Raw genomic sequence first — 26,841 nt, 5'->3', positions numbered from 1 at the left:
TGTTGTTGATCTCTGTGTTCATATGGAGAGACTTGGGGCATTTCCTTCAGCATTAAAAATAACCTCTATTGAACCAGAGCCAAATACCCCTTGGTTTGAAACAGCAATGAGGTGGTTTCATTTTAAAGCTTTTGTGATCTTTTTTCTTTCCTTTTTTATCAATTCATAATGTTTTCATGATTAAAAATCCTACCGTTGATGTGTTGTTGATCTAGGTGTTCGTATGGGCATTTCTTTCAGCAGTGAAAATAACCTTTCAGTTCAACAAGTCAATCAACTCTTGTTCCAACAAGTCGTTGGTAAGAGTTTGAGTTTTTAAATGACTTGGTTGCCGTACCTTCGTGCTGCACTCTTGAGGGAGAAATAATCCCCACTCAAGTCTTTCCATTTTATTCCCTACATGTACATGTATCTATGTTCAATGATTAGATAGTTACAAAACTTGCCGTATTTTCATGTTGCTTTTCTTCAGGGAGTAGTGATGTCCTTTCCACTTGGCCCATTGTATTCCCTGTCCATATGACACGTTTCCCTGTGGATAGTAATTACCATTCAGATGAGCAGTAAAGCAGTGATTAAACCACCAGGCACCTTCATATCGCTCGGCACAGTTGTAAGACTTTGCATCATTGTCCTGATCCTTCGTTGTGAATGAATGGCCATTATGGTCTGCCATTGAATGACCTGCTGTACTCTGAGCATCATATGAACCAACCTGAAGAGTGTACTTGTCACCTGTAACAGCAAAATCACCATAAGAAGCCCAAGATAAGTTGGACTCCCAATCTTCCATATCTACTCTGAGCTCCCATTGACCTGATCCAGTAAGGTTACGCAGGATATCATTCCCCAACCAGAACTCATTCTGTAGATCACCAAACCCAGATTGGTATTCAGTCCAGGTACGGTAAAAGTCAACTGAGCCATCTTGTCTCCTCTGGAACACGATCCAGCCTCCTCCATCTGTCTCCATATCACAGTAAACCTGTAACCCATCAGTCAGACTTGTAGGAAAGATGGTGTATAAACCATTGATGCGGTAACCAGCTTGATACAACTCCAGACAACTACTAGTGCTGGGGAGTGAAAATAAAGAAGTATCCAAGTTGACATCATAGTAGGCACTCCCCTGAATTGCAACAAAGTCATCAGGACTATGAGCTCTGCTGGCATTATTCAACTCACAACTACCTCTTATGATATGATAGTTGAATGATGCACACTGTGGATCAATAGAGCAGTCTCGCCCACAGATCACAGGAGAAGATACAGTCTTCCACTGAAACACATGATTCAGTAAGGCTCGGTTTTCAGCCAAGTAGAACACTCCGATGAACCGTTGGTTAACACCCTTGCAGGATTGTACCATCAAAATCAGAACAAAGATTATGATCATAACTTCCATGTTGAGTGTTCAATGGACTCTATATCAGAGAGAATATGTTATATAGAAGAGTTTGCGGTAACACCATGTAATAACAATCTCTAAATGAGTTGGGGTGGTTCTGAAAAGAACCGTTGGGTTAACTCGACGTTTCGATCAGTATGCTCTGATCGTCTTCTGGAGAATATGTTGAAAGAATTTTCCCCCTTAACTTTTGCTGGTAAGTTGTCCTGACACTGACAGTTATTCTTTGGCGCAGACGACCAAATGAACCAAATCTTTGGTTGCAACCTATTTTAACGCAGTAAGCCCCACCCATTGACATCACTGATACACAGCATTGAGGGAGAAAAAAAGGACAGAAAAAGAAAACCACACGAACCAAATGCTTGGAGACAAACACCATCATCATTTGTGGCAGGTTTTGATTGGCTCTTGTGCTCTTCTCGCTCAAGATTACTTGCTGACGTCTGTAATTATTGTTAGGACTAATAACACCGTTGCCTATTGAAAACCTTGGCAGTAACGTTTCTTTAATATAAGCCCTTCCATTGTACTCCATTTCCTGGCTTTGGCAGAGTATTTTCCATCACGATGGCCAGACCTTCAAGTTGAGATGGTCGTGTGGATCGCACAATCAATACTTACAATAATGATAATACTTCACAAGTACATGTAAGCGCTGTGTGACTTCTTAAAATGATGACTTTGAATTTGACGGCAGCCCTAATTGAAAGAAAACAGTCAAGTGTTTGCATAATATTCTCCTTCATATGGCCAGACCTTCAAGTTGAGATGGTCGTGTGGACCATACAATTAATACTTAATACAATTAATACGCGATTTCAGTGTGGGCAGCGTTTTGGCATTAAAGGGACTTCCTAAAATACTAAGACTTTGAATTTACCGGCAGCTCAATGGAGACCAAAAAAGAGTGCTTGGGCCAGAACTTTAGGTTGAGACGGTTGTTTGTATCATACAATCCATACTTACAATATAATACCTTACCTGGGTATGAAAGCCCTATGTAATTGCAGTGTAGGCGACGTGTTAGCAATTAAGAGACTTCCTAAAATACTAAAGAAGTTAATTGTCATTCAACAATGTTTTTGTTTTAATCACTCAGGTTTTTAATCTCAGGTTTACATACATTAAGATTGATAAAATAAGGATAATTAAAAAGGGAATAATATATTATAAAACGTCTTATCTTAAACACTCTTGAATATTTTTGATACCGATATATTTTTTGTCATCCAGGTAAAAACATTAACTATTGTGACTTTCCAGTCCACCAAATTGACTTTGCTTCTTTAGAAATCCTTAAAAACACAGTTTTAAAAATGTCAATAGTTAAATTCTAAGTCCTACAAAAACAATCCACTTGATCACCTGTATCACTACATGTATAATCAGTTAATGTGCCATGTACTATTGAACTTGTACGGTACTACCAACAGCCATTGTGCAGCATACAATAAATAAAAAGATAAAATACCATTTCCTAAAGCCTTTTCTTTAACACTCTGATGAATGTTTTGTAATAACTGTTCGATTTTGTTTGCCTGACGACAAAAAAAAACAATGTTTTGAATTACCAGTTCACAATCTTAACTTCAGCTTCAAAAATTTGAAAATACACTTTGATTATTTCAGTGAGTAATTTTTGCTGATCTTTACAATCATTTCTTTAGAGCCATTTTTTTACCCCAAAATTTAGCTGGCTATTGGCATCAACCGTTTGATTTTATAATGCTGGACAAAATCAGAATGTTGAAATGCCAAGACTCTAATACCTTCATGCCAGGCCTCCGTTCAACTAAAGTCTAGATAAATGTGTTTTATTGTCAATTCATGAACCATCCAGTCAAATATCTTGGGTGAAAATTGATTAACAACAATCTGTTTTTCTCATTCTCTTCTCAACATTCCACAATATTTAGCATAAGTGTTTTAAAATGTAAATAATTAAATTCTAAGTCCTACAAAAACAAATCACTTTTAAGTGATTTAGTACCACTGTAAACCACTCAAGTGTTTTAGACACTTTTGGTAATTACTCAAAATGATTTTTAGCATTAAAACTTCACTTGGTAGCGAGCAACTGAGAGTTACTGATGGTATAAACCATTGTGAGAAACGACTTTCTCTGAAGTAACATCGTTTTTTTTGAGACGGATAATTTCTCACTCAAATAGTCAAATACTTCAGGCCGGAAGCCTTTTATTAAGCATCTGAAAGCAGTTTGTGCAACAATGATTTTTGTTTCTTTCTTCTCTTGCAACATCGATTAACAATTTTGTCAACTTTGACAACTACCAAATGTGTCCAATCCTTTGAATAGCACAAGCAGTTATAGGATCCACAACAAGTTTCATCTTCCATAAAAGCCTATATATATATACAAGTTTTCAAACTTCAAAACAAAATCGCTGACCGCTTGTAAAAGTTTGAAACAAACTGCTACCTAAGATTGCTTCACAACACATTGCAACACTTTGTTTTCTATCATAAAACTTATAATGACAAATTCTAGAGCAGAAAATTCTACAATTTTTATATATGATAATTTTTCATCTCATTGTAATTGTCAAACAGTCTGTATAATACCCAATGATTTCCTATTTCTGATGTTGCTAACTGAAGGGAAATCAGCTTTAGAATGATGGTTAAATAGTGCTGTGAAGGTTTTTGTAATGTCCCTTCCACCACCAACAAGCAGTCAACAGTTCCTTCGTCAAAGACATTTTAGTCTTTTCATTTAAAATTTAATTGTTAGTTGATCTTTTCACTAGAATTTTTCAGAAATTTTGGTTGTTGTATTTTTTTTCACCTTTCTTTCCTACTATTTAAAAAATTGATATGTTAAACGTAATTAAAAAGGCCTACCTCTGATGTATTCTTGATCTCTGTGTTCATATGGAAAGTCTTACGCATTTCATACAGCGAAGAAAATAACCTTTCCAGTTCCACAAGTCAATCAATTCATGTCCCAACAACAATAAGTAAGAGTTTAATAGTTTAATTTAGTTGCAGTATTTTCATGCTGCACTTCTTCAGGGAGTAATAATCCCCACTTCAGTCATTCCATTTTATTGGGTGCGTTGGTTTAGCTTCCCTGGGTCGACCCCGGTCTGCCCCGGTACGTTCGAATAGCTTTGACGGGGCTCACCCGGGTCAGCCCCCAGTGCCCTGCTTGTGGAGTGGGTCACTTGGGGGTGACCTGAGGTGCATGCCGTCACCACGAGAGGGCGAGTGTGATCGTTCGATTAGCTCTTGTCAGGAGCTCACCCGAGTGAGCGCCGCGGAGTAGACCCAGGGAAGCTAAAAAAACGCACCCATTCCCTGTCCATGATTTCATACGGCAATGAGTTGTTTTTTTATTTTTAGCAATTTTTTTTTTCTTTCTGTTCCTTTAATAATTCAATTGATAGTGTTAACGTGATTAAAAACCCTACCGTTGGTGTTGTTGATCTCAGCTGTGTCCATATGGATAGTCTCTTAGCATTTCTTACAGCAAAGAAAATAACCTTTTCAGTTCAACAAGTCAATCAATTCATTTTCCAACAACCCTCAGGTATATGAGTTGAGTTAAATTACTTGCTGTATTTTCATGCCGTCTTTCTTGAGGGAATAATCCCCACTACAGTCATCCAATTTTATTTTCTGTACCTGTTCAATGAGGTGATAGTTACAAAACTTGCCGTATTTTCATGCTGATTTTTTTGTGGGAGTAGTAATATCCTTTCTGTATGACCCATTGTATTCCATGTCCAAATGGCACATCTCCCTGTGGATAGTATTTACCGTTAAGGTTAGCACGAAAGCAGTTATTATACCACCAGGCACCTTCCCATTGCTCGGCACAGTTAAAAGATTTTGCATCATTGTCTTGATCCTTCGTTGTGAATGAATGGCCATTATGGTGTGCCATTGAATCACCTGCTGTACTCTGAGCATCATATGAACCAACCTGGAGAGTGTACTTGTCACCTGTAACAGCAAACTCACCATAAGAAGCCCAAGTTGTTTCGGACTGCCAATCTTCAATATCTACTCTGAGTTGCCATTGACCTGACCCAGTAAGGTCACGCAGGATATCATTCCCCAGCCAGAACTCATTCTGTAGATCACCAAACCCAGATTGGTATTCAGCCCAGGTACGGTAAAAGTTAACAGAGCCATCTTGTCTCCTCTGGAACACGATCCAGCCTCCTCCATCTGTCTCCATATCACAGTAAACCTGTAACCCATCAGTCAGACTTGAAGGAAAGATGGTGTATAAACCATTGATGCTGTAACCAGCTTGATACATCTCCAGACAACTACTGTAACTTGTTGTAGTGGTAGTGCTGTGTAGTGAAAATGATAAAGTGTCCAAGTTGTCATCATAGTAGGCACTTCCTTGAATCTCAACAAAGTCATCAGGGCTGTGGGCTCTGCTGGCATTATTCAATTCACAAATACCTCTTATGATGTGATAGTTGAATGATGCACACTGTGGATCCATAGAGCAGTCTCGCCCACAGATCACAGGAGAAGATACAGTCTTCCACTCAAACACATGATTCAGTAAGGCGCGGTTTTCAGCCAAGTAGAAATCCTGAGTGAACTGTCGTTGAGTCTCACTCCGACAGAATTGTGCCATCAAAATCAGCAACAAGATTATGATCATAACTTCCATGATGGATGTTTGTGGATCTTTTTTTAAAACTGTATCAGAAAGAAAATTTGATGTTTACGTTTCCCCCTTAACTGTCTGTGGAAAGTTGTCCTGACACTGACAGTTACTAGACACATACAGATCAAATGCACCAAATCTTTGGTTGCAACCAAATTTAACGCAGTAAGCCCCACCCATTGACGTCACCGATACACAGCATTGAGAGAGAAAAAAAGGAAAGAAAAAGGAAACCACACAAACCAAAAGCTTGGAGACAAACGCCAGCATCATGTGTGGCAGGTTTTGATTGGCTGTGCTCTTCTCGCTCAAGATTACTTGCTGACGTCTGTAATATTTGTTAGGACAAATAATACCGTTGCCTATTGAAAACTTGTAACGTTTCTATAATTTAAGCCCTTCATTGTATTCCATCGCCATGCTTAGGCTAAATATTTTCATTCACAATGGCCAGACCTTCAGGTTGAGCTTGTCATGTAGACCGCACCAATACTAACAATAAGCCTTGCGTGATTTCAGTGTGGGCAACGTTTTGGTGATTAAGGGACTTCCTAAAGTACTTTAAAAAAAGACTTTGAATTTACCGGCAACTCAATGGAGGGAAAAAACAGTGCTTGGGCCAGACCTGGTTTGGACGGTCGTGTGGGCCGTACAATCAATAAGTACAATAAAATACTTGACAGATAAGCCCGATGCTATTTCAGTGTGGGCAACGTTTTGGTAATTAAGGGACTTCCTAAAAAACTAAGAAGACTTTGAATTTACCGGCAGCTCAATGGAGAGAAAAAAGAGTGCTTGGGCCAGACCTTCAGGTTGAGACGGTTGTTTGGATCGTACAATCAATACTTACAATAAAATACCTTACCTGGGTATTAAAGCCCTATGTAGTTTCAGTGTAGGCGACGTGTTGGCAATTAAGAGACTTCCTAAAATACTGAAGAAGTTAATTGTCATTCAACAAATGTTTTTTGGTTTTATTCACTATCTCAGGTTTACATACATTAAGATTGATTAAATAAGGAGAATTAAAAAGGAAATAATATAATATAATAAAATGTCTTATCTTAAACACTCTTGAATGTTTCTGATACCGGTATTGTTTTTGTCATCCGGGTAAAAACATTAACTAATTTGTGACTTTCCAGTCCACAAAGTTGACTTTGCTTCTTTAAAAATCCTTAAAAACACAGTTTTAAAAATGTCAATAGTTAAATTCTAAGTCAGGCTACAAAAACAATCCACTTAGATCACCTGTATCACTATAATCAGTTAATGTGCCATGTACTATTGTTCGAACATGTCCTTTATTGGAACTCGTGGGGAGACCGCTCATTCTGTGTGGCTGCTCCACGAGTTTGGAACACTCTTCCAAGAGATATTTCTACTGCTACTTTCCTTCAAGGCTTCAAGACTGGACAAATCTCTTGACTTTTCTTTGTATGAAGCAGTGTGGAAAGTTGTGGTACGACAATCTGATTTTCACATTCTCTTCTGAACATTTCACGGAACTTGGCAAGTTTTAAAATGTCAATAATTAAATTTGAAGTCCTACAAAAACTAATCACCACTCGATAACATTCTGTGAGCATAAATGCCATCTATTTCTACAACCAATGGCTATTGTGCAACTAAACAATTACAAATAACATAAAACAAATAGATAAAATACCATTTCAAAAAGTCTTTTCTTAAACACTCTGTTGAACATTTGAATAAATGGTTTTTTTTTCAACCGGACTACAGAAAAAACATGTTTTGAATTTCCAGTCCACACTTCTGATTAAGCATTGTAAATTTAAAAAAATTCACTTTGATTGTTTCAGCAAATGATTTTGCTGATCTTTGCAGTCATTTATTTAGAGCAATTTCTTTACCGCAAAATTCAGCTGGTCATCCGCATCAACCGTGTGATTAAACAATGACAAAATCTGATTGTTGAATCGTTGAGACTCTACCATACCTTCAGGCCAGGCCTCCATTGAACTAAAGTATAGATACATGTGTTTTATTGTCCATTCATGAACCATCCAGTCAAATTTCTCGGGTGAAAATTGCTTAACAACAACAATCTGTTTTCACATTTTCTTCTCAACATTCCACAATAGTTTTAAAATGTCAATAATTAAATTCTAAATCCTATACAAACAAATCACTTAAGTACCTCTGTAAACCACACTTGGGTGCTTTGTAGTATTTCTACTACCAAGGGCTGTTGTGCACTTAAACATTGGATCACTTGCTTTTAAAAGGCACTGGACACTATTGGTAATTGCTCAAAAAGATGTTTAGCATAAACATTCACTTGGTAGCTATGTAGCAACTGAGAGCTGTTGATGATGGTATATCACACATTGTGAGAAACAACTCCCTCTGAAAGTAACACCTTTTTTTTTTTTTGAGAAAGGCGTAATTTCTCACTCTTAAGTATTAAAAAAACTCAAGGCCTGAAGCTTTTTAGTAGTAACCTGAAAGCACACAAATTTGCGCAACAATTATGTTTTTCTTTCATTATTCTTTTTCAACTTCGATGAACAGTTAGTCAAATGTGACTATTACCAAAGGTGTCAACAGTGCTTTAAATAGCACAAGTAGTTATGAGATCTACGAAACGTATGTTTCATCTTCCATTCAACAATAAAACTGATAAAAGTTTTCAAATTTCAAAACAAAATTGCTGACAGCTTGTAAAAGTTTGAAATTAACTTTTACTTATTTGGCTTCACAATACATTGCAACACTTGGTTAATTCTATCATAAAATGTCAAATGACAAATTCTAGTGAAGAATATTCTTCAATATGATTTTGTTTATCTCACTGCAATAGTCAAACACTTCTTATCTGACCTACTTCAATTTAATGATCACAGAAAATACAAATTTGCAAGAATATTCATTGAATGTGTAATCATCCCATCAGATAGTTTGTTATTTTGAAGTAGGCAAGATGTTGTTATAATAATCTTTTAGCCTACTCGTAGATCAGAATGAAATTCAATTTTAGAATTTAAAAATACTGCTATAGGCCCTTTTTTTTTTTTTATTAATTGATCATATAAAACGTGATTATAAAAGCCTACCAGTGATGTGTATTCTCGATCTCTGTTTTTGAATGGAGAGTTTAAGGGCATTTCTTTGAGCAGCGAAAATAACCTTTCCAATTCAACAAGTCAATTAATGCTTTGGTAAGAATTTGAGTTTCAATTTCTTGTTGTATTTTCATGCAGGTATTTCTTGAGTGAGTAAAAATCCCAACTCCAGTCATTTCATTCCCTGTCCTTGGTCAATGAGTTGATAGTTACAAAACTTGCCGTATTTTCATGCTGCTTTTTTTGTGGGAGTAGTAATATCCTTTCTGAATGACCCATTGTATTCCATGTCCAAATGGCACATCTCACTGTGGATAGTATTTACCGTTAAGGTTAGCACGAAAGCAGTTACTATACCACCAGGCACCTTCCCATTGCTCGGCACAGTTAAAAGATTTTGCATCATTGTCTTGATCCTTCGTTGTGAATGAATGGCCATTATGGTGTGCCATTGAATCACCTGCTGGGCAATTCCACGGTTAGTTTCGTTACACTTTTAGCTGCTTAGCACAGCTCTGTGATCTCCAATATTAACATGAAAGCCTATCAAGTCTCCATTTTTGTACCATGGCTACATCTTGGTTAGACCTAATATACAACAAAATTACAAACTTCTAGACACATTTATTCCGTTGTTATGATCAGTTTAATTTTGGTTAGTTACGTTACAAAAAAGGGACATGGAAAAAAAATGCATGTCTTTGAACAAAAAGTTTCCTCAAACAGGGTACAGCTGAAACAAACTTTACTATTTCTATAACTACAAGGGTACTAGCAAGTGTTTTGGTAGGGGAAAAAATAAAATAACTCTTATCAGTTCCAGGCATTGCCCCAAAATCATGGTTAGTTACGTTACAGTTAGTTACGTTACACTTTGTCCGTGACTAATATTATTTGTGATACACCCTTTGTACTTCACTCACAGCTCTAATCTGGTCTATATTAGTAACTAGTATGCAATACTACACTATATACAAATCAATTAAGCAAAAAACAATGGAATAAAGTAATATTTGGTAACAAAATTGCAAAAAAGGTATAAAAAGCCATTACCTCGCCATATCATTAACCCAGGTCACATATATTACAAAATGTTTATATCTGTAACATATAAACTTGTTCCTTTACATTTATAAGCCATGCAGTATTTTAAAGTCACAATAAACCAAGTGAATTTCTCTCTTACATAGATACCAAAGAAAACAAAACAATAGAAAGGATGTTAAATGAGTCGCTTGTCTTGACTCTTGGTCATAGACACTAATCTTACAGTTAAACAGAAATTTTGAAATGCTCGCGATTGTTGACATTTTCTGGCACATCTAGCTTGAAAATCATTTTGTCCCTCGTATAGAAGATACAAACATTTTGAGTGGGCCATTTTACAGAAGATGCTTCACTGCCCCTCCCATGCCATCCACATGACCTTTGCCATGGGAGGTGCAGAAGAAAGTCCAGCGAATTTCAATCTTGTGCTGCTCTTGAAGTACAGCTGTCACGCTCCACAATGCTTTTCAGCTTAATGCTTAAATGGGCAGTCTCTCTCTCTTCATCACACCCTCCCTCCTTTCCTAACCCCACCCTGACCTACCAACACCAGTTCCTCTTTGCCCTTCTACTACATACATGTACCCCCTCCCTAATTAATAACTAAAGCCTTTGATTATCCATGTACAAAGGAAGACTTATTATAATATTAAACCTTTTGAACACGTTCCGGTCCTACTGTTTTTTGTGCTTTGTCCTAAAAAAAATCTCTACGAGATGCACATCAAAATGTTTTTGTTTTTTTCACACTAATCGCATCCCATGGTCTGTTTGCACAGGGCAACAAGCTTATAATGAGTTTGCTTCCCCCTTACATACAAGCTGATATTGTTGACGATTAGACAGCAAAATCTCTCGCTGTTTCTTATGTCACAAAATGTCTGGACGGCCACTGCCTTTTTCTCCTAGTTGTATTTTTTTGTAGTGACTAGCTGCCTTTATGTTTTCTTAGTGTTGCTAATTGCTTTTCCTTGTTTGAAAATGGCCAGTTTGATCTATGGACATAAAAATAAGGAACAAAGTCAATCAACTTTTTTGAAAATTGCAATTTTTATAACTACACATATGTATGTACCTGATGAACAATGTTAGAATTATACACATGCAGCACTTGTACACAAACTCTCATTAATTTAGTATATAGAAGAGAAATACAACTTTAAGATAACCCTTTAAAATACAATTCATGTGGATTACACCATGTAACTTTATTGTCATCAAACTTACCCCAAAAAGTGCACCACAAAAGTTGAAGAAGATGAACTTGTAGGACAGGTGTGTTGCGCATGGATCTTGCATACATAATATGCATACAGACAAAATGAGGCACATGGCAAACAAAACATTGCTAGAAGTTGAATTGTGGGTCAAAGAACAGTATCACACTTCCCTAACTTGTTTAAACTCTACAACATGGCTGAAAACTTATGCTTGTGTCAACTTAGCAGCATCTTAATAGTCTTTATGTCGGTTAGTTACGTTACGGTCCGGTTAGTTACGTTACATAGTTAGTTACGTTACAGTTTTTGACTGCTTCTATTTTCCACATGGTACAATTTTTATGATTTTTCCTTCCTTATTTTAATTAAGGATTGCACCAAGTAGGAAAATTCAAGATATAAACATTTTAATTGATTGCCTTCTCTACAGGCAGAAACAATTGGAAGTTTTGGTTAGTTACGTTACATAAGGTTTAATGGGGGTACAAGCTTCACATATTGATGGTCTGAATCTATCACAAACACAAATTTTGACGATTGCAGCCAATGTGTAGGTCCAATCAATGAATAAATATGACTAGATTGATTTGATACCTTGTTATCTTCCCCCTTCAGTAGTAAATTGAAGTTGCACAACTTTTTTACACATAATTTCATGATAAAACATTGTTGGCACAAAAATTATTTTTTTGTAACTTTCTTGCAAAGAAATGACATTGAAACCATTTTTTCCTGAATATTTGATGTATATGCTACAATATAAGCCTAATTTTTACTCAAAAAACACAATTCTAAATTTTGAAGTCATGTCCACTTCTTCATGGAATTGCCCTGCTGGACTCTGAGCATCATATGAACCAACCTGGAGAGTGTACCTGTCGCCTGTAACAGCAAACTCACCATAAGAAGCCCAAGTTGTTTTGGACTGCCAATCTTCAATATCTACTCTGAGTTGCCATTGACCTGACCCAGTAAGGTCACGCAGGATATCAGTCCCCAGCCCCAACTCATTCTGTAGGTCACCAAACCCAGATTGGTATTCATCCCAGGTACGGTAAAAGTCAACAGAGCCATCTTGTCTCCTCTGGAACACAATCCAGCCTCCTCCAGCTGTCTCCATATCACAGTAAACATTTAACCCATCAGTCAGACTTGTAGGAAAGATGGTGTATAAACCATTGATGCGGTAACCAGCTTGATACAACTCCAGACAACTACTAGTACTGGGTAGTGAAAATAAAGAAGTATCCAAGTTGATATCATAGTAGGCACTCCCCTGAATTGCAACAAAGTCATCAGGACTGTGAGCTCTGCTGGCATTATTCAACTCACAACTACCTCTTATGATGTGATAGTTGAATGATGCACACTGTGGATCCATAGAGCAGTCTCGCCCACAGATCACAGGAGAAGATACAGTCTTCCACTCAAACACATGATTCAGTAAGGCACGGTTTTCAGCCAAGTAGAAGGTTTCGATAAAACGTTTTTGGTTTTCTCCTAGGCAGGTTTGTACCATCAAAATCAGAACGAAGATTGTGATCATCATATCTTCCCTTATGAATGTTCGTGGATTCTATCAGAGAGAATATTTGGTGTTTATTTTCTCCTCTAACCATCGGTTAAGAGTTCGATCAAGAGTTGTCCTTACACTAACAGTTACTCGTTGACACAAACAAATCAAATGAACCAAATCTTTGGTTTGCAGCTATTTTTAATGCAGAAGCTCCACCCATTGGCGCCATTGTTTCCACAGCAGTGAGAGAGAGATAGAGAACAAGACAGAAAAACAAAACCACACAAACCAAAAGCTTGGAGACAAATGCCAGCATCAGTTGTGGCAGGTTTTGATTGGCTTAGCTGTGCTCTTCTTGAAAAAGACATAAAAAACCCGCACAAGACACCATCATCATCTGTAGTGGGTTTTGATTGGTTGTGCTCTCCTCACTCATGATTTTTTGCTTACGCCTGTAGTGTAATATTTGTTCAGACTAATTGGCTATTGAAAACATTTTTAGTACTGTTTCTCTAACTTAAGGCTTTCCATTGTACTCCCTTTCCAGGGTATTTTCCATCACAATGGCCTGATGACCTTCAAGATGAAATGGTGTGTTAATTGCACGATATACACTAAATGTGTAGCACTGTGTACTTTATTACTTTCCCGTGTTCTGTGAGAACTCAAAAACCATAAGTTCCTGGTTTTAGTTCTCAACCATTGCCAAATAGACCTTGATTTGCTTCGGCAATGAGCTATTTTGGGGTTTTTGTTTTTCTTGTTAATGTTAAAGACAGTGGACACTATTAGTAAATTGTCAAAGACCAGTCTTCTCACTTGGTGTATCAACATGCATAAAATAACAAACCTGTGAAAACTTGAGCTCAATTGGTCGTTGAAGTTGCGAGATAACTATGAAAGAAAAAAACCCAGGCTCGTCACACGAAGTTGTGTGCTTTTAGATTCTTGATTTCGAGACCTCAAATTCTAAACGAAATCAAATTCTTGGAAAATTACTTCTCTCTCGAAAACTTTGCACTTCAGAGGGAGCTGTTTGTCACTATACTATCAACCTCTCCCCATTACTCGTTACCAAGTGAGCTTTTGTACTGATAATTATTTTGAGTAATAACCAATAGTGTCCACTGCCTTTAATATTAATAAAAACCTAGCCCTATATAGGACTCTTTCTTTGTACACAGGAACAGAGTCCTAACTATTGAGGCCCGTTTCTGGGGCGGAAAAATTTCACAGCTTCATAACTTAAAATCTTACCTGCAACAAGCCACTAATTTCAACAGATTCACATTCCATGGCGGCATACATTTTTCTGCGGTGGGTTTTGGTCCTCATATTTTCCTCACAAATCCGTCATTTTCGTGAAATAATGCAGCTTGCAACGTTAAAAAATTCCCGTTTCGATCGTTTTCTCACAGTGTTGTCTGTTGTCGTGCGTACGCGTATACATGTACATTCGCGTGCAAGACGCATGATGCAAGCTTAGACGCATGAATTCTTGGTCACCGTATATTGACTGCACAGTGTTAACAACACAATTCAAAATGTGCGCGTCGCCTGCTTGCGTACACACGGCAGACTGTGAGAGTACAAACAAAAATGGGAATTCCTTAACGTTGGGAGCTGCATTATTTCATGAAAATGACGGATTTGTGAAGAATATATGACGATCAAAACCCACCGCAGAAAAACATATGCTGCCATGGAGTGTGAATCTGTTGAAATTAGTGGCTTGTTGCAGGTAAGATTTGAATTATGAAGCTGTGAAAAATTTCCGCCCCAGAAATGTACCCTGATGTCCAGGACGTCACTGTAGTACAAAACGAAAGTGTAAGGCCGCCAGGGCTAATGAAAACCCTACCATTGATGTGTTGTCGATCCCTTTGTTCAAATGGAGGGTCTGGGGGCATTTCTTACAGCAATGAAAATAAAGTTTTCAGTTCAACAAGTCACTCCATTCATGTTCCAAAAACCCTTTGGTAATTGTTTGAGTTTAACTTTTTGTTCTTTCAGTATTAACATGCTGCATTTCTTGAGGGAGTAATAATCCCCACTCCAGTCATTCCATACCGTTCCCTGTCCTCGGTCAATGAGTTGATAGTTACAAAACTTGCCGTATTTTCATGCTGCATTTCTTCAAGGAGTAGTATTTCCCTTTCCACTCTTTCCATTGTATTCCATGTGATTGTGTCACATCTTGGCTTGGATAATATTTACCGTTCAGATGAGCACGAAAGCAGGTTTTAAACCACCAGGCCCCATCATATCGCTTGGCACAGTTGACACTAGACCACGCATCATTGTCCTGATCCTCTGTTGAGAATGAATGGCCATTACTAACTGCCATTGAATCACCTGCTGTACTCTGAGCATCATATGAACCAACCTGGAGAGTGTACTTGGCTCCTGTAACAGCAAACTCACCATAGGACGCCCAAGCTGTGTTGGACTCCCAATCTTCAATATTTGCTCTGAGCTCCCATTGACCTGATCCAGTAAGGTCACGCAGGATATCATTCCCCAACCAGAACTCATTCTGTAGATCACCAAACCCAGATTGGTAATCAGCCCAGGTACGGTCAAAGTCAACAGAGCCATCTTGCCTCCTTTGGAACACGATCCAGCCTCCTCCATCTGTCTCCATATCACAGTAAACCTGTAACCCATCTGTCAGACTTGTAGGAAAGATGGTGTATAAACCATTGATGCGGTAACCAGCTTGATACATCTCCAGACAACTACTGTAACTTTTTGTAGTGGTAGTGCTGGGTAGTGAAAATGATAAAGTGTCCAAGTTGTCATCATAGTAGGCACTTCCTTGAATCTCAACAAAGTCATCAGGGCTGTGGGCTCTGCTGGCATTATTCAACACACAAATACCTCTTATGATGTGATAGTTGAATGATGCACACTGTGGATCCATAGAGCAGTCTCGTCCACAGATCACAGGAGAAGATACAGTCTTCAACTGAAACACATGATTCAGTAAGGCTTTGTTTTCAGCCAAGTAGAACGTTTCGCTGAACCGTTGTTGGTTTTCACCCTGGCAAGTTTGTACCATCAAAGTCTTAACCAAGATTATGATCATCATAACTTCCATGATGAATGTTCGTGGATTCTATCAGAGAGATGTTTTGTGTGTTAATTTTCCCCCTTTAACTGACTGTGAAAAGATGTCCTGACACTGACGGTTCTTCATAGACAGATTAAATGAACCACATCTGCGGTCGCAACCAATTTTAAACTCCACCCATTGACATCACCATTTCACAGCAATGAGAGAGAGAGCAAAAGAAAGAAAAATGGCACAAGACGAAAGCTTGAAGACAAACACCATCATCATCTGTAGCGTGTTTTGATTGGCTCTGCTCCTTCCGCTCTGCTTACGCCTGTGGTGTATTAATTTCCTGACTAATTGCCTATTGAAAACCTTTTCACTAATGCTTCTATAGCTTAGCCCTTTCATTGTACTCCAGTAGAGCAGGGTTTTTCCATCACAATGGTCTGACCTTCTTCAAGTTGAGATGGTTGTGTTAAAGGAACACGTTGCCTTGGATCGGACGAGTTGGTCTGTGAAAAGCGTTTGTAACCGTTTTTTATAAAATGCGTATGGTTGGAAAGATGTTTTAAAAGTAGAATACAATGATCCACACAAACATGCTTTGAAATTGCACGGCTTTCCTTTTACCTCGTCGACTAACACAGTCGGCCATTTATGGGAGTCAAAATTTTGACTCCCATAAATGGCCGACCGTGTTAGTTCGCACAGTAACAGGAAAACCACGCAATTTCGAGGCAAACTTGTGTGGATCATTGTATTCTACTTTTAAAACATCTTTCCAACCATACGCATTAATCTTTATAAAAAACGGTTACAAACGCTTTTTATAGACCAACTCGTCCGATTCAAGGCAACGTGTTCCTTTAATTGCATGATCAATAATTACAATATAATACTTAACTTGTTTACGTGTATAATGCCCTATGTACCAACGTACGTGACTTCAGCATAGGGTACATTTTGGTAATTAAGGCACTTCCTAAAATACAAGACAGCTTTGAGTTTCCTGGTAGCTTCATTGTACATGTATAATGGTGACAAAAGAGTCAACTATTTGCATAGTATCCGCTTTCATTATGCCCGACCTTCAGGTTGAGATTATTGTGTAGACTGTATTCAATCAATATGCCTTTGTATAATACTTAAAGGAACATGTTGCCTTGGATCAATCGAGTTGGTCCTTGAAAAGGGTTCTGTAACCGTTTGTTATAAAATCGGTATGGTTGGAAAGATGTTGTAAAAGTAGAATAAAATTTTCTACACAAAATATGCGTCGAAATTGCGTGGTTTTCTTTTTACCTCGTCGACTAACACGGTCAGCCATTTATGGGAGTCAAATTTTTGACTCCCATAAATGGCCAACCGTGTTAGTTCGCGACGTATAATGAAAAATGTGCAATTTTGAGTGATACTTGTGTAGATCAATATATTCTACTTTAAAACATCTTTCTAACCATTAGCATTTCATAACAAAAGGTTTCAAACGCTTTTTATAGACCAACTCGTCCGATCCAAGGCAACGTGTTCCTTTAACAGTTAAAGGCACTGGACACCTGTGGTAATTGTCAACGATCTGTCTTGCTTACTTGGTGTATCTCAACATGCATAAAAAACTGTTAAAGTTTGAACTCAATTGGTTGTCGAAGTTGTGGGAGAATAATGGAAGAAAAAAACTCTTGTAGCACTGTAAGCTGTGTGCTTTCAGATGCTTGAATTCAAGACCGCAGCTGAGGTCCTGTTTCAATTCAACTATTATTTGGGTGAAAAACTATGTCTTTCACAAAAACTACGTTACTTCAGAGGGAGCTGTTTATCACAGTGTTTTATACTATCCAACAGCTCTCCATTGCTTGTTACTAAGTAAGTTTTTATGCTAACAATTACTTTGAGTAATTACCAAAAGTGTCCAGTGCCTTTTAGTCCTATGCCATGTATGCCACTTAAAGGTACATCCTGGTGATTAACTGTGGTATGGCAGGAGAATTTATTTTGTTTACTACGCCATTTTTTGTCCTTAATAAGTTGCCTGGTTAACAAGAGCCAAAAAGCCCTTGAGCCAAGCCTCCCATTTTGAAAAGTTCCTAGATAATAAGGTAGGCCTACTGCAGGATCAGTTGAGGGCGCTGTTGAACCCACACAAAGATATAGGACATGCATGTGCACGTAGTGCATGACATTGAAATGTACACCGCGGTCAGCCTATGCCCTCCTCTGCCTACCCATAACGCGTTGCGGTTCTGAAACACAATAAACCTTATTATTTTTTAATACAAACGCATATATTAGTACGTACAGTACTATAGCTTGGCATTATAACTCATAAAATGATATTCATTTTCCTAGACTGATTCAAGGAATTTTTGAGCTAAAACAAATAATAGCAAATTAATAATAAGAAATTTTACAATAAACCATCAGTGCGCTTTACATTGGGTGCATTCGTTTAGCTTCCCTGGGTCGACCCCAGTCTGCCCGGTACGTTCAAATAGCTTTTACGAGGCTCACCTTGGTCAGCCTCCAGTGCCCTGCTTGTGGAGTGGGTCACTTGGGGGTGACATGAGGCGCATGTCGTCACCACGAGAGGGCGAGTGTGATCGTTCGATTAGCTCTTGTCAGGGGTGCACCCGAGTGAGCACTGCGGGGTCGACCCAGGGAAGCTTATCGAACGCACCCATTATAGTGCCCTAGTCATTAACCCTATACCATCTCTCAAACCTTTCTCAGTTCACTGGGGAATAATATGTACCTGTAGCCCCTGGTGCTGTGGCGCTCTGAAGGATTTTTCATTCACAGCATCAACCTCTACCCACTCACAGGTACCCATTTATACCCCTGGCTGAAGAGAAGCAATTATCTGTGTAGTAAAGTATCTTGCTCGTGGACACAAGTGTCACGACCGGGATTCGAACCCACACTCCGGTGACTTAACCACCAGAACTTGAATGCGATGCTCTTAACCACTCGGCCATGACACTCTACAAATTCATTTTTACTCCAAATTCCTGAAACTGACTGGTTTTGTTATTTTTTCTTTGTTTTCTCTTATAGATTTATCTTGGAAACTGCAGTGAGGACCTCTTGAAGTGGCGGAATGTAACCAAAGAGCTAGTCGCGATTGAACCTGTGACTGTTGACTTTTGTGATGTACCATGCACAGGTAGGTAAAGCTAATATAAGAATATTTCTTCACTGACAAGCATTATGATATAATCCCCCATACAAAAACTGACAAACCTGTACAAGTTTGAGATCGATCGGCAATCTGGGTCAAGAGAAAATATTGAAGAAAAAAAATGATAATACATTTTGCATGACTTTAAATACTTCTTTGCCCTGATAACTTCTCTGTCTTTACCTTATGCTTTTGTGCAAGAAATTCGCCTCACAAAATATTTGCGAGGTAGGTACTGCAGAGTGTGGGTTAGAGTCCCCAGCTGTGTCCTTAGGCAAGATACTTAACCATTGCTTCGCCCTTCGGATGGGATGTAAAGCCGTTAGTTCCATGTGTTGTGTAATGCATGTAAAAGAACCCACAGTGCACTTATCGAAAAAGAGAAGGGGTTCGCCTGGTGTTCCTGGCTGTGGCTGCTGTTTGGCTGATAGCACCTTGTAAAAACCATTGGTGCTAATATGGTTGGGGTCTCGTAATTTAAAAAACTGTTACCCACTCGCCTTGCAGTAAAAATACTTGTCACTTTGTATCCTTTGGAAGAGGTATGCTATAAATCCCGGTATTAGTATTATCATTATTAGTATTTTTGTCAATATAAACCACAAGGGAAACTGACTGGGTAAATTTTGAAATGACTTTTATGGGTTGAACAAAGAATTGATTAGAGTGGGATTCGAACCAACGACCTCTGCCACATTAATCCGGAGGTCGTTGATCCCCTGGTCAATTCTTTGTTTAAAAAAATCATTATTATTTTAATAGGTTGATTTGATGAACCATAACATTATCAGCAAGCTCTTCATATACACAGAGTAAGACTCCTTTTGACTGTTATTAGTTTACGTTCTTTTTGGCAGGTAACTCTAACATGACCTGTGGAGGTGCAGATTTTATTCTGATCTACGGCCCCTTGGAAGGTTCTATAGCTAGGCAGCAATGTGAATGGTATGCAGGACTCTACGATGAACAAGAGGTAAAGAACGCATTGGGTACAGTGTGTACCCCCTCCCCATTTGATTTACCTGCCCCTCCCCCTCCATTTGAAATTTTGACCTTTGACACCTAAAACTAACCAGAGTAAAAGCACTTTTCATACTTCCTGCAAATGTGCAAAGAATATTTCGGAAGAGTTGAGGCGTGCTGAACTCTCACGAAACATGCTTAGCAGAACCAGAGCTGCGACTTTCAATGATCCATTCGCACTCGCGGGAAGTACACACTGTAAGCACTATAGGCTTTGTTGCCTTGGATCGGACGAGTCGGTCTATGAAAAGCATTTGAAACCTGTTTGTCTCTATAGTCTGAGGAATTCAAATTTGAGCGGTAACTTGTGACTAACATGACTGAGCAAGTTATCGTGCCAGGCACTATTCAAATATAACTCACAAAATGGCTTTTGGCCAGAAGTCCCCCCCTAGAAAAATTAGTGCACCCCCTTTTGTTCCCCACTGAAATTAACTCGAGTTTTAGACACTGCTAATAACTAACAATTTTGCTCTTGACAGGACGTATTCAGGTTTGACGTCAATCTGTCTATCACCCCTCTGCTTACCAAAGGAGGAATTCATATGAGATTCAGTGCACCCCATTTGTGCCCTACTCAAATTTACCCGAGTTTAGACGCTATGTAACTAACAATCTTGCTCTTGACAGGACGTATTCAGCTTTGACATCACTCTGTCTATCACCCCTCTGCTTACCAAAGGAATCACTGAGATTCTACAACCCTTTGTTACCTACGATCACGGTGAGGAACACACCCCTACTATCCTGCCATCTGCCCCATACAGACTTGAAGTAAGTACAACAATCATAATAAAAATAATAAGGGTACAAAAGCATTCTGCTTAAAGGCAGTGGACACTATTGGTATTAAACTACTCAAAATAGTTTTTAGCATACAACCTTACTTGGTAACGAGTAACGGGGAGAGGTTGATAGTAAAACATTGTGAGAAAGAAAACATTTTCCAAGAGTTTGATTTCGAGACCTCAGAACTAGATTTTGAGGTCTCGAAATCAAACATTCGAGCACACAACTTCGTGTGACAAGGGAGTTTTTTCTCTCACAACTTCGATATGACCAATTGAGCTCAAATTTCACAGGTTATTTTATGCATAATTATGTTGCGATACACCTTCATGACCAAGTGAGAAGACTGTTTTTTTTACAATTACCAAACGTGTTCAGTGCTTTTAACATTACAGTGTTTGAGTAAAAACTAAATTGGTATGTGTACATTATTTTATTTATTTGACAGGCTGGAACAATCTGGTTAGATATGAACGTCTGGGTAGCGCCAGAGATTGAAGGGTTTGTACCAGGGTAAGTCAACACAAATCTTTATCCCAAAAGAACTTTTAAATAAGTTTTTCAGTCTGGTTGACCAATCCATTGATGGAGTATTCTGTGCAGTATTGTTGCCATTGCAAACTAGAGAATTATTAACAAGAGTTAATTGTATATTTGTGATAACATTTGGCCCCAAACAGGGGTTTCAAGAAGCTAATAGTAGAAGGTCATAAATGCGCAAAGAGTGATGACGTCACAGCCACTAGAAGTTGTCATTGCCTTAACCATATGCGAACAAACCCTATGTATAATATACTGGTCACCAGAACAAGATCATTAAACACAAAACGATCAGCTAGACATGCTAGAGTGCCAATACTGTTACATTACATACATAAGTCCATGGCATAATTTCAATGTTTAATAGATGTTTATTTGCATCGGGGATAAAGAATACTCATTTTGATTTTTACCAATATACATGGATGTGTGTATTAGCACTGTATACTCAGTACTTACTTAAAAAACACGGTCATATTACTTGGGTGGATTCGAACCCACGACCTTTGCAATTCTAGAGCAGTGTCATGCCAACTAGACCACCGAGATTGCCCAGTGGCTAGAGGCAGTGCGATGAGACAATACTGTTCCCATAGAGTGCCAGTGATAAGGGCCATCATATAATTTCAATGTTGGAACTGTGTAGGTCCATTTCCATGAGTATTATGTTGATGGCCAGAACTAGACCATTAACCCTCTGGAAACAATAGCGGCCAGAAGCGGCTTGTATCAAAACACCGTAGCGGCCTCAAACAGCCGCAAGGTTTGGCCTTCGTCTGGTCAAAGTAAAGGTCATATCCTGATATGAAATTTTCCAATGTAAAAAAAATATGTAAAGTATCCCAATTTCTAAACACAAAACTACATTTTCTGATTGAAATTTTCACTGACAAAAATTTAATTATGTCTGGGCGTTTTGTGATGATGATTATCTCTAAAAGGTTAAATACAAAACAATACCAATCTTTTTGACAGACCCAACTGCGAGTCTCAAAAAGGGGTGACCTCAGTACAAAATTCACCAGGCCCATATTCTGATTCTGTTATAGAGACCTATTGGAGTTCTACACTGAGGTGTTCCATAACCCTCTATCAACAATAACAGCTAGAGACATCTCCATCGTCTGGATGTTCCCAACGTACGTCGAGTACGTCAACCTCACTAACCACAAGACCTCTCTTCATGAATACAACGCTCTGCAGCCAGCCGAGGCCCTACGCACAGACCCTACCAAAGGCTTCCAATTTTTTGTAAGTGTAACTGCTTCTTTATATTAATTTATAAATCGATGTGCGTCAACCACTGTTTACACAATATTTTACCGAGTCCTGTGAAAAATACCAAAACGTTGGCTTATGTGAAAGAAGTTCATCAGGCTGGTAAAATGTCAATTTATCAAATTAATTTTCTACAAAACACAGCCAATACGTACATAAATTTTGTTAAGCTTTCGACTAAGGTTGGGCGATATCGATTTTTTTTATTCACGATATGTCGTCGACAATATATCGCGATATTCGATATAATCGAGATTAATGACATTTGACATCATCAGTCTTAAAACTCCAAGTGGAAGTTGTAGAAGAGACAATCATAGCATAAGAGAGGTGTTCTAATGACCTATTCTTCTGGTTTTACTCCAAACCTACGGGGTGCAAGATGTCTCAGCTAGCAAATACATCGTGATATATCGGGATGTATTGCGATTAATCGATATTTCGATTAAAACCAAATCCATCCGATATCAAAATCGTTTCCAAATTAATATCGCTATATTCCATAATATCGTGATATTGCCCAAGCTTACTTTCGACTAGTATCACTAGTCATCCTCAGAATGAGGCACAACCAGTCGGTTGCTGGCACTTATTGCTCTGATTGGAGTTGAACCCCGGAGCTGTGCCATTCCTGAGTAGGTGTCTTTCTATATTAGACCACCAAGCTTAACGTAACCATTTGCTGGAGGCAGCTGAAGGCCCAATTTCATACAGCATCTTCAGCACAAGAGCTAGCTAAGCACAACAAAAATATGGCCTCCAGAATAAGGTGACCCGACCAGTCAAAATACCCTTCCGCATGTATCATCTGTGACTGGTATCCTGTTCATTTTCGCTAAGCACAAAGTTGTTGGAAGCACGTAATTGCTGTTTAAGCAGCTCTATGAGGTTTGGACCAGCCTTCAATCAGTCAGAGTATATAAACTCTCCAAGATATTAATTCATAAACAATCTTTCATTTATAAACAGTACTTGGGTCGAGTCCCACCCGAGTAATATGCCTGTGAATTTTTTACAGACCTCAGGAAAGTACACACTGCTTTCACACATCAGTGTACATTTATTGGTACAACCAAAATGAATATTAACCCCGATGCAAATTTACAACATCAGCTATTAAACGATAACCTCAATCCCTTTTTTTATTATATTTCTAATGTGTTTAGTTGATAATTTATTTCTCAGGTGCCTACTCTGCGAAATACGGATATGATCTCATTCCACTTCCTAATCAAGCTGGACCCAGCGAGGGCGCTACCTCAGGGGGAGTACCACATGGTAGCGCTTGCTGAGACGTATTACTACTCATGGGATCTCTACAACCCACACGAGGATGAGTTCAAACATAACGTATTGACGCACTTTCATGATGTTATACCAACTAAGATCAGTTTTGAAGGTAAATATTTAAAGATTGTGATAGCTTTTGATCTAAAGATCACACAGTTTTGTGTGCAGGGATCGACTTTGGGGGGAAAATTAACAAGACCACAGAACTTGTATTTCAGAATCTCTTGATTGGACGGGGATTTTACTTACAAAACCAGAATCAAAATAAAAAGAGACTAGAAATATCAAGATGAGAAAACGGTTTTATCATCTTAACTGTTTCATTTGAACAAAACATCCCCCCCAAAAAAAGAGAAGATAGTTTTTTCTTCCTTTATTCTCTCGCAACTTCAATGGCCAATTGAGTTCAAATTTTCACAGGTTTGTTATTTTGTGCAAATGTTGAAAAACACCATGTGAGAAGACTGGTCTTTGTGTATTTAATGTATTTTATTGTTTTATGTTTTGTGTCGCGCTTTAATGTCTTGTATTATTATTACTGCTATTTTTTGTCATTGCTTTGTTTTATTATTATTATCAATAACATAATTACTTTGTTATTTTTTTATTTTACTTTTAGTTCCTACGACATACATGGGAAGACCTGAGCGTTCAGGTAAGACCTATTTTGTAAATGTTTTAACTTGCAAAAGAATAAGTGTTTATTTTTTTGTTTACTTTTAAAGGGCGCTGCCATTATTGTTGCGCGTGCTTGTGCAGTAACTGTTTGAAAGATCAGAATTTAATGTCTGGCTACAGACTTGCTGTGATCACAACGACAGTGCCCCTTTAATATATTTGTTTTATTTCAGGTGTCTGTAAGTTTACATATTGTTTCAGTGATGTACTCCCCAGTATCCTTCAAAGTGGTTTCATGCACATTATCACTTGCTTTTGATTGTTTTCATGTTTACTGGAACCTATTCGTGTGTTTTTATCATCATTGTGAATGGTGGCAGCTGGTGTCTTGTCTTAAGTGAAATAAATGTTATCTATCTGTGTGTTCATTTTTTAAATCTAAAACTGTGTGTAATTTACAACACTTTAATTTAGGCCTAATTTGTTCTTTTTGTTAATAACAATGTAGGTGTATTTTGTTAAAATTTGATCACGGTTTTCACTTTTGCTTCTATTGTTAAGGCGCATTGAGGAATGGTGACTCACAATGTGCTGTATAAATGCTGTTATTATTATGATTATTCAGTTACTACTTTTACCTGTAGTATATGTGTTGGTTGTGTTGTAAGCCTTTAGAAGAGACTCGCTAGGGTAAAAACATCAGGGCCCAATTTTATAGGTCGGCTTACCTCGACTTCTGTGCTCAAGACCACCGTTCACTGTGCAAGCGCTTACTTTCTTCACTAGCTGTGTCAGTGGCCAGTGCCTAGTATCATGGAATACATTCAGGCACAATTAAATCCTTTCTAGCCCGTGTTACGCTTGATGCAAATGTGGACTCCCCTGCCTCTATAAGTGGAGACTCTTTAGTTACGGTAAAGCAGAGCTGTAAAATTGGGCCCTTGCCAGTAAAATACTTTTAAGGATTTTAGCATAATAGATGACTATTTTAAATCTTTTTCAACAAGTTGTACATTTCAAAATGTGTCCCAAGTCTTTTTGGAACCTATTGTTTCACATCGAAAATAAAAGTAATTTTCTTTTTTCATTGTATCTTTCTCACTTTAGATCTCAAGTTATCAACATACAGCGCTTTGTATTATGAACAGCACAATATAATGTATGCCTGTTTCTACAACAACACCAAGCATTTGTGAGTTTTATAAAATTTTGCATTAACAGAGACGGAGTTCTTACGATTTTACTCTGCATCCACCACATTAACAGTTTTTCAAATGGTTGTATACTGTATCTTTTATTATATGCAACTCATAGTGAAATCAATTTTAGTAGATTTATGGTTAAACATGTTACTTACAATAAATGGTTTTGACAAAAATCACCCTCAACTCCATTAAATAGTGGAGAAAAAGAAACCCCTTTTTTCCGTCCTTTGAACAAAAAAATCCCCAGTCAAATCATTCAGGGGATTGGAACCCACGAAAAAAAAGGAAAAATAAATCTATAAGTTCTTGTAGCTGCTGCTAAAGATTCAAACTTCCTCTAGCCAGTGGACTAGTGGTAAGACAGATCTGCTCTAGCAAGGCAAAGGTTTGAGGGATTTTTTCACAGAAGGGAAGTACCAAGTATCCAGTGCTTACTAAAACACATCGGTGTAAGGTCAACAGTCAAATTATATTCCTTAACCCTGACCCACAAATTAACATAAATTATAATAGTGATAATAAATTGAACTTCTCCGCCCCACTGCATGCAGTTATGAAGGAGGATGCTTCATGACGGGTAACCTACCGGCCTACGAGGTGGAATTACCACCAACCTGTGATGACTTCTGCAACTGTACTTACGTCTGGGATCTGACCCTCGGGGAGAACTGCTCACAGTTTGAACCCAAGCCTGAAAACTGCTCCTGTGGCTGTGTTCCAGACTGCTTAGAGGTTTGATATTCTATTCTTTTGATAATAAAAAACTATTCCATGTGGTTAAAGGCAATGTATACCTTCGGCTTTGAAATGTTTTGATTGTTCAAAACCTACATAATTGTAGAGAAACTAACATCTAAAAAATAACCTGTGGCAAGGAATCGGTGCATGCGGTAGCAGGGAGCTGTTGCTTGTGTCTGTGTGTACTCTAGGT

General features: G+C 38.2%; 2 protein-coding genes and 3 pseudogenes across 2 annotated transcripts in view; 1 reads left to right on the top strand and 4 right to left on the bottom strand.

Moving 5' to 3' along the window:
- Positions 1–26,841, top strand: part of LOC139942994 (uncharacterized) — an 87,510-nt gene that overhangs the window by 51,414 nt on the left and 9,255 nt on the right. The window contains exons 27-35 of the mRNA XM_071939809.1: positions 19,044–19,152; positions 20,025–20,140; positions 20,821–20,964; positions 21,428–21,492; positions 22,569–22,770; positions 23,983–24,196; positions 24,707–24,742; positions 25,813–25,897; positions 26,462–26,642. Coding sequence (XP_071795910.1) covers positions 19,044–19,152; positions 20,025–20,140; positions 20,821–20,964; positions 21,428–21,492; positions 22,569–22,770; positions 23,983–24,196; positions 24,707–24,742; positions 25,813–25,897; positions 26,462–26,642 — 1,152 coding nt within the window. The remainder of the gene's footprint in view (positions 1–19,043; positions 19,153–20,024; positions 20,141–20,820; positions 20,965–21,427; positions 21,493–22,568; positions 22,771–23,982; positions 24,197–24,706; positions 24,743–25,812; positions 25,898–26,461; positions 26,643–26,841) is intronic.
- LOC139943172 (microfibril-associated glycoprotein 4 pseudogene) lies at positions 434–1,405 on the bottom strand (annotated as a pseudogene).
- On the bottom strand, positions 5,076–6,203 carry LOC139943335 (ryncolin-1-like). The gene has a single exon (XM_071940167.1). The coding sequence runs from the start codon at positions 6,066–6,068 to the stop codon at positions 5,076–5,078; it is 993 nt and encodes a 330-aa protein (XP_071796268.1). The 5' UTR covers positions 6,069–6,203.
- On the bottom strand, positions 9,361–12,964 carry LOC139943367 (microfibril-associated glycoprotein 4 pseudogene; annotated as a pseudogene).
- On the bottom strand, positions 15,036–16,040 carry LOC139943301 (microfibril-associated glycoprotein 4 pseudogene; annotated as a pseudogene).

This window comes from Asterias amurensis, chromosome 10 (genome assembly GCF_032118995.1).
Source record: "Asterias amurensis chromosome 10, ASM3211899v1".
NCBI lineage: Eukaryota > Metazoa > Echinodermata > Asteroidea > Forcipulatida > Asteriidae > Asterias > Asterias amurensis.
This window is presented reverse-complemented; position numbering and strand designations above follow the sequence as displayed.